Source organism: Cladophialophora yegresii (assembly GCF_000585515.1).
Source record: "Cladophialophora yegresii CBS 114405 chromosome Unknown aczIN-supercont1.7, whole genome shotgun sequence".
Classification (NCBI taxonomy): domain Eukaryota; kingdom Fungi; phylum Ascomycota; class Eurotiomycetes; order Chaetothyriales; family Herpotrichiellaceae; genus Cladophialophora; species Cladophialophora yegresii.
In genome coordinates, this window is record NW_006913051.1 from 2,626,248 (window position 1) to 2,640,479 (window position 14,232).

At 54.7% G+C, this 14,232-nt stretch overlaps 5 protein-coding genes across 5 annotated transcripts in view; 3 read left to right on the forward strand and 2 right to left on the reverse strand.

Moving 5' to 3' along the window:
• The window catches only part of A1O7_10052 (uncharacterized protein), a gene marked incomplete at both ends in the record, with an annotated part of 1,263 nt that extends 108 nt beyond the window's left edge, over positions 1-1,155 (reverse strand). The window contains one exon of the mRNA XM_007764036.1: positions 40-1,155. Coding sequence (XP_007762226.1) covers positions 40-1,155 — 1,116 coding nt within the window. The remainder of the gene's footprint in view (positions 1-39) is intronic.
• An 831-nt stretch (positions 1,156-1,986) lies between these two features.
• A1O7_10053 (uncharacterized protein) lies at positions 1,987-3,663 on the reverse strand (the record flags this gene model as incomplete). Its single annotated transcript, XM_007764037.1, has 2 exons — positions 1,987-3,397; positions 3,449-3,663. The coding sequence occupies 2 exons, from the start codon at positions 3,661-3,663 to the stop codon at positions 1,987-1,989; spliced, it is 1,626 nt and encodes a 541-aa protein (XP_007762227.1).
• A 569-nt stretch (positions 3,664-4,232) lies between these two features.
• On the forward strand, positions 4,233-6,579 carry A1O7_10054 (uncharacterized protein; the record flags this gene model as incomplete). Its single annotated transcript, XM_007764038.1, has 3 exons — positions 4,233-6,225; positions 6,338-6,456; positions 6,547-6,579. 3 exons carry the CDS (start codon positions 4,233-4,235, stop codon positions 6,577-6,579), a joined length of 2,145 nt encoding a protein of 714 aa, XP_007762228.1.
• A 3,337-nt stretch (positions 6,580-9,916) lies between these two features.
• A1O7_10055 (uncharacterized protein) lies at positions 9,917-11,467 on the forward strand (the record flags this gene model as incomplete). Its single annotated transcript, XM_007764039.1, has 1 exon — positions 9,917-11,467. The coding sequence occupies one exon, from the start codon at positions 9,917-9,919 to the stop codon at positions 11,465-11,467; it is 1,551 nt and encodes a 516-aa protein (XP_007762229.1).
• Positions 11,468-12,194: 727 nt separating this feature from the next.
• Positions 12,195-13,266, forward strand: A1O7_10056 (uncharacterized protein; the record flags this gene model as incomplete). Its single annotated transcript, XM_007764040.1, has 2 exons — positions 12,195-12,677; positions 12,748-13,266. 2 exons carry the CDS (start codon positions 12,195-12,197, stop codon positions 13,264-13,266), a joined length of 1,002 nt encoding a protein of 333 aa, XP_007762230.1.
• Between the last annotated feature and the right edge of the window lie 966 nt (positions 13,267-14,232).

Below are 14,232 nucleotides of genomic sequence, written 5' to 3' on the forward strand. Positions count from 1 at the left end.
CTCCTGGACGTTGCTCTCCTGGACGTTGCTCTCCTGGACGTTGCTCTCCTGGACGTTGCTCTCCTGGACGTTGCTCTCCCGACCGCTGCCCTCCTGAAGGTTGCTCTCATTGCTTTCCTCCTGCACTACGAGTCCTTCTGTATGGCGAATGCGGTCCTCTTCATCTAGTTTCTGTTCTTTCCGGTTGACTTCCTCGCCTCTATTGAATAGCATGCGCGCTCCTAGAACTGACAGAACAGCATGTTGTCGGTCAATTGGATGATGCTGAGACAGAGGATGATCCTTCGGAATGGGCAACGCGGCCATAACGTCGTCCTGGCTTGAAGAGGGGAACCCATTGTACGAGGTCAGAGAGTATGCGTGTCTGAGTGGCAAAAGATCGTTGCAGTTGCGCTTGCCTGCTGGCTTTGATATACCAGACACTTCTGACATGCCTTCTACTTCTGCGATGGCTTGTGAGAACGAGTGTTGGTGGTAGTGTTCGTGACATTGATTGTAGTGCGAGATTGAGCCTGGACCCGACACGGGGACAGGGACTGGAGGCAAGCCCGGCACTGGCAGTGGCGACATGTTGTCCGGACCATACACCAAGTCGCCGTATCGGTAGCCGCCGAGATTCTCGAACGAAGGAACGTCCGTTGGCCTGGGCACACAGAGCTCGTTCACAGCATCACCGCCGCCAGCAGCGACGGTTTTGGTCTCAGGCCCAGGCTCAGATCTCGTGCTCCATTGAACACTCGCTGCAACATTGCCGAAACCAGCAGCCTCCCCTCCCACCACGGCGCCTCGTCTGCCCTTATCTCGCATCTCCAGGTCGTGGTCGTGACCGTCATCGTCCCGTTCGAAGTCGGAAGACATCCGGATCCATCCCACCCGGTATAGGATCCTCTTCCACCGCCAACGCCTCACTTGGCGATTGAGCATCGGTCCCGAGTCTCCGGCATTGTCTTCGTATTGCCTGCTATCGTGCTCGACGTCGATATGGTAGCTCTCATCGTCGTCGTCGGCCTCGGGCTCGGCTTTGGCTCTGGATTTGGCCCTGAATATGGCCTGCATCTTGCTCTTCCGACGCGTCCTCCACGCCATGATTGCTACACCCGCGACGATAAAGCCTGCGATGCTGAAGAAGGAGATCGTGGCGGGGACGTTGAGCATCTCTCGGCTTGGGGAAAAGCGGTTGGTGATGCAGGCAGTTTATAAAGCGAGGGCCCGCGTGCTAGATGGGAATGCAGTCCCGTGACGAAATGCAGTAACGAAAATGCCCGCGATTGAACGGGTACTGGAGGCTATCTAGCTGGAGGTCTTCCCCGTGCTATGGCGAGAAGCAGCTTGCCAGAGGTTGAAGGAAAGGTAGACGTCGAGGTGGTCGCGAGGAGGAAAGGATGGCTATGGAACTGTAGGAGAAGGAGCGCCGGCACTCCTTCGACTAGCTGAATAGCACGAGGTCTTGACAGGGGCAGTGCGTGCGGATCGCTTGTGTGTTGGAAGCGAACTGAAGGCAGATAGATACATTCATCTATATATGTATGTAAATCTGTATGTGTATCTGCTGTGCTTCTGTGCTTCTTTTCCCAAACAGCTGAATGTTCCCGGTATTGTTGGCCCCTGAGCCATAACTGGAGTCCGGGACGTCGGTTTACTGAGGTTCTGAGATCTTGTCGCATCCAGGTCTTTCACTCTTCGACACCGGACTCTTTGTTGCGAGCCGCAAAGTTTCGATCTCTCTGTTTCTCTCCCTTGTGACTGTCTCGGTTCTTTCAGGTCGCGGAAGAGAGACCCCGAGACCACGACTCAGAATGCGTAATTGAACAGCGGAGTACTGCGTATTTTCCGCATGTCTTGGAGCGTGAACGAATGCCTGGCATTGCATGGCACGGCAAGGATTGTTGGGGTCTCGCATCGAGGCGGCAGTATCAGTTCTGCAATGTGCGCGACTTTGCAACGTGCATTGTAGAACATGTCTTTTCGCAGGTAAATTCATATTGGCTATGCTTTCAGCACCCATTTCGTGCTCTCGAAGCCCTTTCGTCTTTGCAGCTTGATCTTCACGTCTCCCTGCGGCTTGAGGACGCTTAGGGGAATCTTTTCGTCGTCTGGTGGGGGAACTTTGATAGGCGACCCATCGGGAGCAGTGATGTCGAAAGCCAGTAACAGGTACGCTACAAACGCCAAGATCTCACTCTGCGCGAAATGCCGACCCGGACATACCACGCTCCCACCGCCGAAGAGACGGAATGCCGAGGACGGAACTCCCGGAGGTAGTTGTGTCGCCGTGGGCTCCTTGAGATCCAACTCGGACGGATGCTCTTCTTCTGTGGCAACAGTAGCCGATGCTCGTGTCTTGATGAATCGGCGGGGATTGAATCGGTCGCTGTCCTCGCCCCACGTCCGTTTGTCGTTGTGGATGACTATACCGGCCATTTGGATGATGGAGTCCTTCCGTAGGTATTGTCCGCCTATGACTGTGTCCCGTAGCACATACCGTAGAGAGGCGAGGTTGCCGATGATGCGTAGGGATTCACGGTATGTCGAGACGAAAAGGGGACACGATGTTTCGAGGGTCGAAACATTGACCGTTTTGGTGCCGTCTTTGTTGTTAGTGACGGCCACCCCGATCTCCTTCCTGATCCCGACCATCAGGTCTGGTCGGCTGACAATGTTGGCAACGATCCAGAATGTTGACGGAACCGCGTTCCCCAGGATTGCAAAGAGCAGGATGATCTCGGCCCGGCCGGCTTCCTCCACTGTGAACCCGTGGGAGAGGTTGAGGCCTACGCGGTTCTGGATGACCTGTGAAGCCTTGTGGTACCGTTTTTGCCGCACATAGTCGGTGAGGCTGCGGGCGATGCGCTCTCGTGCCTTGTGAGCCTTCCTGGCCGTAACGCTGGGCAAGATGTCGATAATCAGGGCGAGCATGCCGGCCTCGAATTCCCAGAACGCGTCCACGAGACTGGGGTCCACGGCAAACGGATTTTCAGGACCGTAAAGTGCTTTTGCATTGGCAAAGGCGAATATCGACTTGATCCACTCGAACAGTCCGATTTCCACAGAGTCATCACCTCGGATGGCAACCTCGTTGAGCATGTCTGAGAAAAGGGCCATCTGCAATCTAGTGAGCTCTTTGAGCGACTCTCCCCGGCCGAGCACGTCACTGAACATATCATGCATCTTGGGCATGAGGCCCCAATCACCTTCCTCGCGGTTGACGTTGGTCATGATTATTCGCATCGTGTCAGAGTTCAGATGCAACAGCCGCCGTGTGACTTCGAGAATCACGTTGTAGAATGCTAGGTCCTTGTGCTGGCGCTGGAGCTGCGCGGCAATCTGGGGAGACGTGACTATATATTGTCTGCTAGATAACGTGGGCAGCGTATATATTGGATATTGTGTTTCGCGACTGATTTGAAGTCAGAAGGCGGCCAGCAAAGGCAGCACACGCGACGCTCACTTGACCGTGTCAAAGTACTTGGTTCCATGTCTGATGACCCCAAGGATGTGGCCGATGGAAGGTATTCCAGGCTTGATGATTGGAGGTTCTCTAGGGTCATAGTCGATTGCAAGGAAACGATGAATAATCACAGCAACGACAGTGGCAGCTGCAATGAGCATGGACAAGACGCTCACAGGCAAGGCAGAGGTGGTAGCGACCGTGGTGAGCTCCATTATCGGTTTTGCGACGTGGCTAGCAAGGGATCAACAATGTCGCCGCGTAGCAACAGCGAAAAGCATACTTGAATCAGAGCAAAGCCTCCGGGAAAGACCAGATCCTGGCGCCGAAGCAGAAGTTGATCATTGAGTAGAAGCGAATTACCAGAGACAAAAGAGACACACCGTAGGTGGGCACGTGACTCAGAGAAGTGCTGCCACGGCGGAGCATACATCTTCATCCACATTTTATTCTGCGGGTGGATGGCAAACGAGACGACAAAATACTGTTCCGCGAACTCGTCTTCAACAACCACCTACAGATAGCATATGGTGGCTCAACTCGGTCAGGAACGAAAGTACCAGGTAGAACGAACCAAGCTTGACTGGCGAGTTTGAATCTCGCTAACTGAACGGCCCATAATTGGCTCCGCACGATCCCACTGAAAGTCACCTACGAATGCCCGTCACCATTCTAACGTCTTCGACGATAAGTATCATTTTGCGATCCGCTGAGGTACTACGTTTGGTGGTCCATGTCTGAAGGACGTTCCATCAGTCGGTTCATAGGGTAGCCTCTCAACACCATGGCTCCCAAAACCCAGCTTCCGCCCTCAGCATTCTTCACGACCCTCAAACACCTTCTCTCCTTGGAACAAGAATCCGAGATCCAGGAAACAAGTCTACTCCTCTCGTCAACACCGCCGACGACTCTTGCCCGTGCAGGCCTGGCCATTGTCAATCTTTCGATCCATTCCCTCCGCACTGGGCTTGGTGGTCGCTCCGTCGTCGAGCTCGGTCTCGATTCCGCCGTCGTGTCAAAGGACTCCAAAGGCGAGTTACCCGAGCATGGCATCCGGACAGGGGATATTGTCCGTGTGGGAGAAATGCCCAAGGGCACGGCAAAGAAGAAAGAGGTCAATGACCTGAAGGGAAAGGGCGTGGAGGGGGTGGTGACCAGGGTTGGGGAGAGGGCCGTCTGGGTCGCCCTTGGGAAGGATGGTGATCGCGGTGAAGACGTGGAAGAAATACCAGACGGGAAGCTGTGGTTGGTCAAGTTGGCGAACGATGTCACCTACAAAAGAATGAACCAGACTCTCACAAAACTCCTCACTGGGCCGGAGTCGTCATACACTAGCCTCCAGCGAGTCCTGCTCGGTCTCTCCTCCCCCGGCACAGCCGATCCTGCTCAGTTCAAGGGGATATCATTCTTCGACGAAACTCTAAATCCCTCGCAACAAGACGCAATCCGTTTCGCTCTCTCTTCACCGGAACTTGCACTCATCCACGGTCCACCAGGAACAGGCAAAACATACACTTTGATCGAACTGATCCTGCAATTTCTCAAGCAAGGTCAACGCGTGCTCGTCTGCGGTCCTAGCAATATTAGTGTGGACAACATCGTCGAACGTCTCGCCTTGGCGTCTCCAAGCACGCCCATTGTGCGCCTGGGTCATCCAGCTCGTCTCTTACCCGGCGTCTTGAGTCACTCGCTGGAAGTCTTGACACGAACAAGCGAGGCAGCAGGCATAGTGAGCGATGTGCGCAAAGAGATGGATGAGAAGCAGGCGTCAATTCGAAAGACCCGCAACGGCCGTGAACGACGCGGCATCTATGCAGATCTGAAGGTGCTGAGAAGGGAGTACCGCGAGCGGGAGAACAAGTGCATCGACGGCTTAGTGAGAGGCAGTAAAGTTGTACTGTCGACATTGCATGGTGCTGGCAGCCAGCAAATCCGAAATCAGGAATTTGATGTCGTGGTCATTGATGAGGCTAGTCAAGCCCTCGAGCCTCAATGCTGGGTTCCTCTGGTGTTTGGTGGTAGCAATGTGAGGAAGCTCGTCCTAGCGGGCGATCATCTGCAATTGCCCCCGACAGTCAAGAGTGCAGGTAACAAGGACAGCAAGGAGAACAACAAAGCCAAGATGAAGACCCTGGAGGAAAGTTTGGCCAAATTGTTCGTCAAGGACGAGGAGTTGAAGTCGGCGAAGAGTTGGTCGTTGGAGGACACCATGTTTGACAGGCTTCTAGCCATTCATGGACCTGGTATAAAAAGACTGCTCAATACGCAGTATCGCATGCACGAAAAGATCATGCGATTCCCAAGCGACGAGCTGTATGAAGGAAAGCTTGTTGCAGCCAACGCTGTCAAGTCTCGTCTCCTGAAAGACTTACCGTACGAGACAAAGGAGACCGAAGACACTGTTGAGCCACTCGTCTTCTTCGACACACAGGGCGGTGATTTCCCCGAGAAGACTGAAGATGATCAGGGAGGCCAAGTTCGCAAGTCGACCCTGCTGGGAGACAGTAAAAGCAACGAAATGGAGGCTGCTGTGGTAGCTATGCATATAAAACATCTGGTCGAAGCTGGTGTAAGAAATGAGGACATCGCAGTGGTGACACCATATAATGCACAGCTTGCCCTCTTAAGCTCACTGCTCAGAGAGACGTACCCCAATATCGAGCTTGGGAGCGTCGACGGTTTTCAGGGGCGAGAAAAGGAAGCTGTCGTTGTCAGCCTCGTCCGAAGCAATGCTGAGAAGGAGGTGGGCTTCCTCGGTGAGAAGAGGAGATTAAACGGTAAGTTCAGGGCCGTTATATCCAGGAGCGATGTGGTCGAGTCCTGTGCATACGCAAGCAGCCAAAGCCTCAATCTCCATCCTGAGTTGGAAGGATCTGACAGTTGTGGCAGTTGCCATGACACGACCGAAGCGACAACTCTGTGTAATCGGCGACTCCGAGACAGTTTCCCGCGGCAGTCCTTTTCTGAAGAGATGGATGAAATTCTTGGAGGATAATGCCGACTTGAGAGTAAGTGCTCCCCGATACTGGACCACTCGTGGCCAAAAGCCCCCCAACGCTGGCTATCTCTGTACACGTCTGAATTCTGACCCCACGTAGTATCCAACCATTGACGACTTGGAGCTCGGATAGCTCACGTTGTCGCACAGCATCCTGTATTTGAGCATCGGCCAAAGATGAGGTTACTTACCCGGGCTCTTGTGCGCGTGGAAGGAGCCGCTGCAAACATTAGTGCAACGCCTGTAACCTGAAACAACGCAAGTATCAATTTCAGGACCAGGGCTTGATGACGTGGGACGTTGAAGGCGAAAGAAGCACCAGCTGTCGGGCAATTGGTTGGTCGACACCTGGGATGTTCCTGTAGCCATACGACCACGCATTTAATTTGCTGATCGAATTGTTCAGGTACCACCGCGTAGCGGCGCGCCATTGGACGCCTTACGGCGACCAGGAGACATCTTGACTGCATGAGCGAAAGATGGGCGGCACCGACTCGTTAGAACTTGACGGGGGGACTGTTGCGAAAGGAATGAATCAGGCGTCCGTCCCAACAGATCCTCAGTACGCAGTCTGCAGGTTCCATGGGGGCTGAATGGTACTCCGTACCTTGATAGCAAATGCAGGTTGGTGATCGACGGACCTTTTGCGGAATCTCACGGCACGCGATTCCCGCCGCGTGGGTTGCGAAGATGGATTTTGTTCGAGAGCACGGCGAAGGGAAGAATGAGTGAACGCTAGACGAAGATGACGATGAACCCCAAGATAAGGAAGGGTTCGTTCCTCGAAGGTGAAAGTTCAAGCGGCGCGCCAATCAGAGGTGGCATCGCGCTCTCCGAGGACTGACGCCGCCACAAAAGTCCAGCCTAAGACCTCGTAACGAAGGTCCTAAAGCCACGGCAGCAAATTCTCACAGATATCTGGCAGATGCGGGCGAACCTCTTGCCAGCGTGCGTGTGTGCGTGGCCATCCAGATCGCCAGTCACTCGTGGCGACAAATATGGGTGTTATGCCGTCGCGTAAGAAGTCTCCCGTATGACCTAAGTCCAAGCCAGCCTTACCGCATCTTGCTCAAACTCCTAGTGGCTGCGGAGTAGCGCGGCTGTGTCCATGTCGGTCGTCGGTCGATCATCCTTTCTGCTGGCCGATGTGCTTTTGCGTTGTCAGAGACTTGTTTCTGTCCCTGATTATTGCCCTGCAAGTTCGCTTCCTCAAATTCGAAACAGCGACGTGGGCTTCCCGTGCCCATTCGAGCCAAAGCCCACAGGTATTCCCCCGCTAAGAATGACTCGCATCGCTGCATGGCGCAGGGGTCATCCACTTGGACCCAATGAGCGTCTGAAAGTCGACGTAACAGCGGGCTGGCCACTGAGAAGACCGAAGGTTGAGGGGCGTGGATGCAGTAGTTCGCAAGCTAGCGGGGGTTGTCTCCGGCACAGTCGTGACTGGTGACTTGCACATTTGATTGCCATCGTCGCTACGGAGTACTTCCTTCGGATTCTCTCGGTTCTTGTGAAAGGACGGCGATACCGTATGGCCTAGAATGTCGGGAGGGTGTGCGCAGCGATACCTCGGCCGTGGCGGTGAGACTGGATGTGGCACGGCTCCCACTGGCACGAATTGCCATGGACCAGTCATGATCGAGAAGCTGTAATGTCGCTTACAGAGTCAGGTGGGATCCAGGATCTTGATAGTGAGCGGAGAGCAAGCGCAAAGAGAGGTGGGCATCTGGTTGGCTCCGGGGCAAAAGGCGCAGGTGAAGTCTACTTACCCTCACATGTCGTAGCGCTTTGTTTCCCACTTGTCCTGCAGCAGCTTCAAAGAACCGCGTCGTATTTCTCTTCCGGGCCTTAATCACCATCTGGCATCAGGGACGCAACCCCGACGGCGCAGGCGGCAGAGAGGACAATCGCTAGCGAACACATGTACAGCCTGCAGCAGTTGAGAAGATCGCACTGCCAATCATGGGCTATGAATAGCCCAAGCCCAAGCAAGCGGCGAGCGACAGGGTTCCTCGGGGGCACCTAGCACCCCTTAGCACCACCTACGAGCCGCCTAGCACCACTAGAGGCTATCTGGATGGGCGCCCTTCACTATTGGTTGCACCTGGCTACCTCAATATCCACCATCCTCCTGTTTTGGCTTCACACCCACTGACTTCGATCCTGCTTCATCCACCGTCCACAAGTCGCCGACGGGTCATGGCAGTAGCTTGCCCCTCCATGAACCCTCCCGCAGCATCCATGCTCCATGTTTCTGCTGCTGAAACCGCCAGAGCAGATGCTATCAAAAAGACACAGAGATCGGTGCAACCATAGCCGTACTGGGGTAGTTGAATGGGATACTGCCAGCTGTCAGGACTCCCACCCGTCACTCTTACGGCGCACTACTGCCCATCTTGCTTCTGGCCTTCTGATTGATCGTCTCATACCCTTCAAAAAGTTGACACCAAAGGCTTGGTGCGATGCGGGTCGAAGCGAAGCCGCAGCCAGCACGACTTCTGTGATCTGCTTCCAACCCTGCAAGCATCCTGGACTCCGTACATCTAGCTACCTTAGCTGTTTATCATCAGTCGCATTCGGGGCTCGACTCCGGTCATCTGCTCTATATCCAAGCGAGTGTCTTCTCCGGCATGCTTCGGCACTCCCTTGACTTACAGTAACGGTGTGCGTGGAGGACTGTTCGATTCTGATACTTCGCCCCATCACCCGACCTCGACTCTGCCTTTGTTGGACTTGGATATTACGCTTTGCGCGCCTGCATCCTTCCTGTCGCTCCTTGCATTCGGCCTCACGTTCGGCCCTTCATTCGTCCGACATCTTGCTCCTTCCGTATGTCCTTTCACCGTCGTCGCTACCTCATCTAGTTGTGGTGGGCTTTAGTCTTAATATTCCAGAATATATGGTACCCTCCCAGCTCTCCAATAACTGACGGTCAGAACGAACCGACTGACGCGGTTGACAGATATTGTTGTGCAACATCCGAGCTCGATTGGTAGTCCCCTCATCAGCGTGAGACTGTCATCCTCGGTGGCACGTTATCAAGTCGGCGTACTGCATGCCTGGGAAGCATCAGCATGATGCGGAAACGCCTGGGTTATTCGTCAGTCGTCGTGTGCTGATATTTTGCCCTTGGTGAACGCTGTTGATTCCGTCCTGGCGCTGGGTTGTCCACTATGTCGTCTCCAAACCACAAATTAAGACATTCTGGATCACTGTCTCTGGCCAACACAGGCGCTGCTCTACGGAGAGGAGACCTGAAGATCTCAGAACCAATTCCTTTCGACGAAGGTGGACTCGATTTTCATGGGCCTACTACTGTGCCACCCACCAGCTACATCCAACACCCAAGCGACGCCATCTGGATGCGGAAAAATACACCGGCTCAAGATGTCCACGTGCGACATGTCAGTGAAGGCCAGCCGCGGCTTGGCGCGCGTGCCTCTGAACCGCGATCCTTACTGCAGAGTAGCATGTCTTCAATCCCATCGAAGGCTTCCTTGAACCAGAAGAAACCGGGCGGCCTTCGCGCAGCCATCAAACGCATGTTCTCGAGCAAGAGACACAGGTCAGTGCCGACTGATGCGGGCGACTTCCATTACTCTGAATCAGGACATCTCAATCCTGTCACAGAATACCACGGTCGCACGCGGCTGGAATCCGCCCCGCCCCCGGATGGTGACTTTGCCATCTGGGGAGCTGCTCTGACCTCGCACTCTACTACCCATCAACAATCCGGAGCCGTCTATGGGATTCTGCCGCTATCGTCTCGGCGCGGGCGCCGTAACACATTGCCTAGTCTGGTTTTCAGTGACAAAGACTCGGGGCTTCTACCAGCTGTCAACGACTGGCCCGCGGCCCATTTGGTTCAGACGGAACATCGAGGAAAGCAGGATACGGTGTCAGAGAGGCAGTTCAAACGGCGCTCCCGGAGTGCCGATGCGCTCAATGAGCTGACACGGCAAGGCGCCGTCGAATCATCTTCCACTCAAGATCGGGCCGGTACAATCGCGTTCTGGCGCCGCAGTGCTACTCAGAACCCACCACCAGTATACAATGGTCAATCAATCGTGGTGGACTCTGCAGATGCCCAATTACCGTCAACTTCAGCCGGCCCGTCTCAGCGCACCGCTTCCAACACAAGTTTGATGCAGACCTTCGACTTTGGCCTTGGAAGCCCGGAGGCCGACGATACCTCGCTCGAGCAAAGACTTGGGACACTCGAGATCAAAATCTTCGACTTTGAGTTCGCTCTGGCCAAACTACAAGGCCACGACATTCCAAATCCCAGGATGGACCCGAAAGCAAATACAAAGCCATTTAGTCGAGGCTCAGTCCAGAATGTCTTCCAGCCTGACGCGACGAATCTGACTGTGACAACCGAGTCCTCTACCAACCTTACCTATCAGTATTCCCCTGCTGGCGACCCGCCACTGACTTTCTTGTCTTCGCCTGGGCAGTCGCCCCTCGCTTCTCCAGAAGGCGATGATCTGTACCGTCCGCAGAGAGCAAGTAAAGCCACCACTGTTACGGTCAGACCTGCAACCACCCGGCGCAGATCACCAGTGCGGTCCCGATCACCAGTCCGGTCTCGATCACCAGCGCGGTCTCGGGATTCATCGCCATCATCTATCCACATCCCGGTACACAAATTTGAGGCTCTACTGGACTTGGTCAAAGAAGAGAAGGTGGCTCGTTTGAGGCTAGAGGAGCAGGTCAAAGAACTGCAGCGAGAGATGGAGAGCTTGCGGACACCTGTTTATGCGACGATTAGGGAAGCATATCCCACGCCGAGTCCCGAGTCGAGTCAAAACACCCAAATCACCCCTCGACAGAAGACCCTACACCGGACTCCACCATTCCAATTAGATCACCCTCGATCTGCAGAGATCTCACGTTTTAGCGGAACTGAAGACTCAGATATTGAAGTGGGAGGCTACGAAGATGTCTACGAGACTCCTAAGGAGGAATCGAGGAACACATTTGAGACGGCCCGAGACTCTCCTGGGCCCGTCAAAGCATGACCGTCATCGTTTATACCTTGGTTACCTTGTTTGCCTTTTGAGATATGGAGCATGCTTCTATTTCGCGGCGTGCGGCTTTGGTTGGGCACTGCATTGAGTCAGATCTTGATGGTCTTCGCGCTTGGCTTCTCTGCATATATATTGGAGGGAAGACTGCACGATTTGGTGCTGTTTGCATGATACCCATAACAGGTGTGATGATGTGGCCGAGAGCGTGAACAAACAGGGTCTATATGAGTATACGCGGCCTGCAGAGACGAGGCTATTTGCTGCATATAACAGAGCCAGTATTTATTGAGATTCAATAAATCCCCTTTGTCCGTCTGTAATTGGCGATGTCTGAGAATGCACCCCAGTTGTCGTTGAGTCCTGCGACGCATTAACTAGGGATCACGGATAAATGAGCGGGCGCCATTCGCGGTTCGAACCGTGCTTATCCCAGTTGACAGGGCTAATGTATCTTCCTACCACTGGTTCGTTAAGTGGAATGGGGAAGCTGCTGGCCAGGCTGAAACCATGGCGAGGCTGAGATGTTCATGGCAAGGCTGAGATCATGGCAAGCCTCTCCGGTATCTTAACTTTCTCCCACGCCTTCTCTCGCTCGTCGCTCCCTCAACTACAGCCGCTCCATAAACATGGCTTGACGCTCCTTGCTTGCTTCACATTCCCTCCATCCCCTCTGAATCAGTCTTTGGTTAACCAGTTTTCCAGCTGTCCCTCCAGCGAAATGTCTCCCTCACTAACGCATCTTCTTCCCCCATCCGCACCACCAACCACCACAGCACAGAAATCCCACCGCCTCCTGACCCCCACGACGAATCCGATCCCATTGCTTTCCTCCCCCTGGGCAAAGCGATACAGCTACATCCATACCGTCCTCGTGCCTGTGTATTACTATCTCCGCGCGTCAGCTCTGATCGCAGACCCGTTCAACACCCTACTCAGCGACCTAGGTGTCGTCGCCTTGCTGCAATGTCTCTTCTGTGCGATTTGCCTACCACACGCGGGAGGATGGGTGTCCGGGACGAGTGGAGGCCCGATCCTAGAAGGGAGCGCCAGTCTCACGGCGGCAAGGCCGAAGACCACCAAGGGAAGCGCGTCCGCAACGGGAAGTATGCGGCGCAAGAACCTCACTGGCGGGAAAAGTGCAACTAAGGGTGGTGCTACGGCGGGAGCGGGAGGAGAGGGCAGCTGGAAGGGCCGGATCACAGTGAGTCCAGGCATAGTCGAAACATCTGGCCATGCCTACATATAGAACTGACGGAAATAATTGTATGCAGCCTACTCTATTCTCGCTGATCCTCACGCTCACGCTGCCGCCCCTGCCTCTCACGCTGATCGCCTTGGTCCTCGGCGCGCCGCTCTACCCGACATCCTCGATTCCACTGACCCTCCTGCTCGGCCTTCATGTCTCGGTCCTAGCCTTTCTTCCACTCTTCTACACCCATGGCGTGTCCTCGTCTGCCTGGCGCGACGTGTCCGCCGCATGGCTCCCCTTCGACGCCGCGGGCGTCTGGGGCAGCAGTGTCGGCGCATTTCTCGGCGGCTGGGTTGGTGCCATCCCCATGGCCCTGGACTGGGACCGAGAGTGGCAGAAGTGGCCCTGCACGGTCGTTTGGGGAGTTGTACTGGGCCAGGCCATCGGGCGTGTGCTGACTGGTGGACTTGGATGGGGCATTGGCAAGAGGATTGATTTGAGTGAAAAGGAGGAGGATGACGAGTATGTGGCCGTCGAGATGGAGCAGCGGGGAGATGCGCACGCCGAGAACAGGACCGACAAGGAGGTCAAATGGGAGTGAGTGAGCTAGTCAGTCGTGAAGCTTCTACCGACGAGAGAGGAGCACGCTATGCTACCCCACGCCGCGACACCACTCTATATCTGCTAAGTTGCGCATGCGAATGAGATCTGACAGCCAAAAGAACCGGTCAAGAGGATTGGAGGCACGGGGCCGAGCCTGCGCTGCAAGAAAACTGTCACCCATATGACGCCAAACGTATTACGACAAAGCGGCTGTGTCGCGATACGCAAATTCACTAAGCTCAGGTCAAGCCTGCAGACAATCCGACATCGTCTCAGGTCAGGCACGGCATCAGGTACGGGTTGTGCTGAGGATCAGCGACATTATCACGAACATCATCGGGCACACTATCGGGCGCGGGCACATGCTCAGCATCAGCACCAGCCACAGCCTCGAGTCAGTCAGACACATGCCCTTTGAAGTCTGATCCTAACTCAGGATATCGGGCAACATAGCTAGCTAGCTACAGTGGCTTACCTCAATTCGCCTACTTGCATGAGCTACTAAATCCCAGCCCAGCCCTCCGGCCCAGAAGCCGCCCAACAAGTCTCGAGGACCTCACCTCCCCTCCGAAGAAAGCGTACGAGTCGGTTCGCACACAGCAAGAACCTCGTCACGAAGCCAGCCCCATCTATCCGACATCTCACCTCAAACAGGCTATTCAGGTACCTCGTAGAACGAACTGTGAATCGACTCCACGTTGCCTCGAGCACGAAACCTACGGCATGGCACAGCATCTTAACTCCACGGCAACGCGCCAACCCGCGACCTCTCATCTACTGTACAATACCCCGCTTCCTATATCGTGGCGTACGCGGACGGGGTGACGGGCTGTCAGAGTATTCTGGTTGCGTTGCCGAAACACGCTGGCACGCCAACAGGGTTAAGCTTTAAGAACTGGAGATCCCGGGATCGAGGAGTACGAGTAACAATCAGAGTTTACGGATAGATTGCAGATCGAAGTTT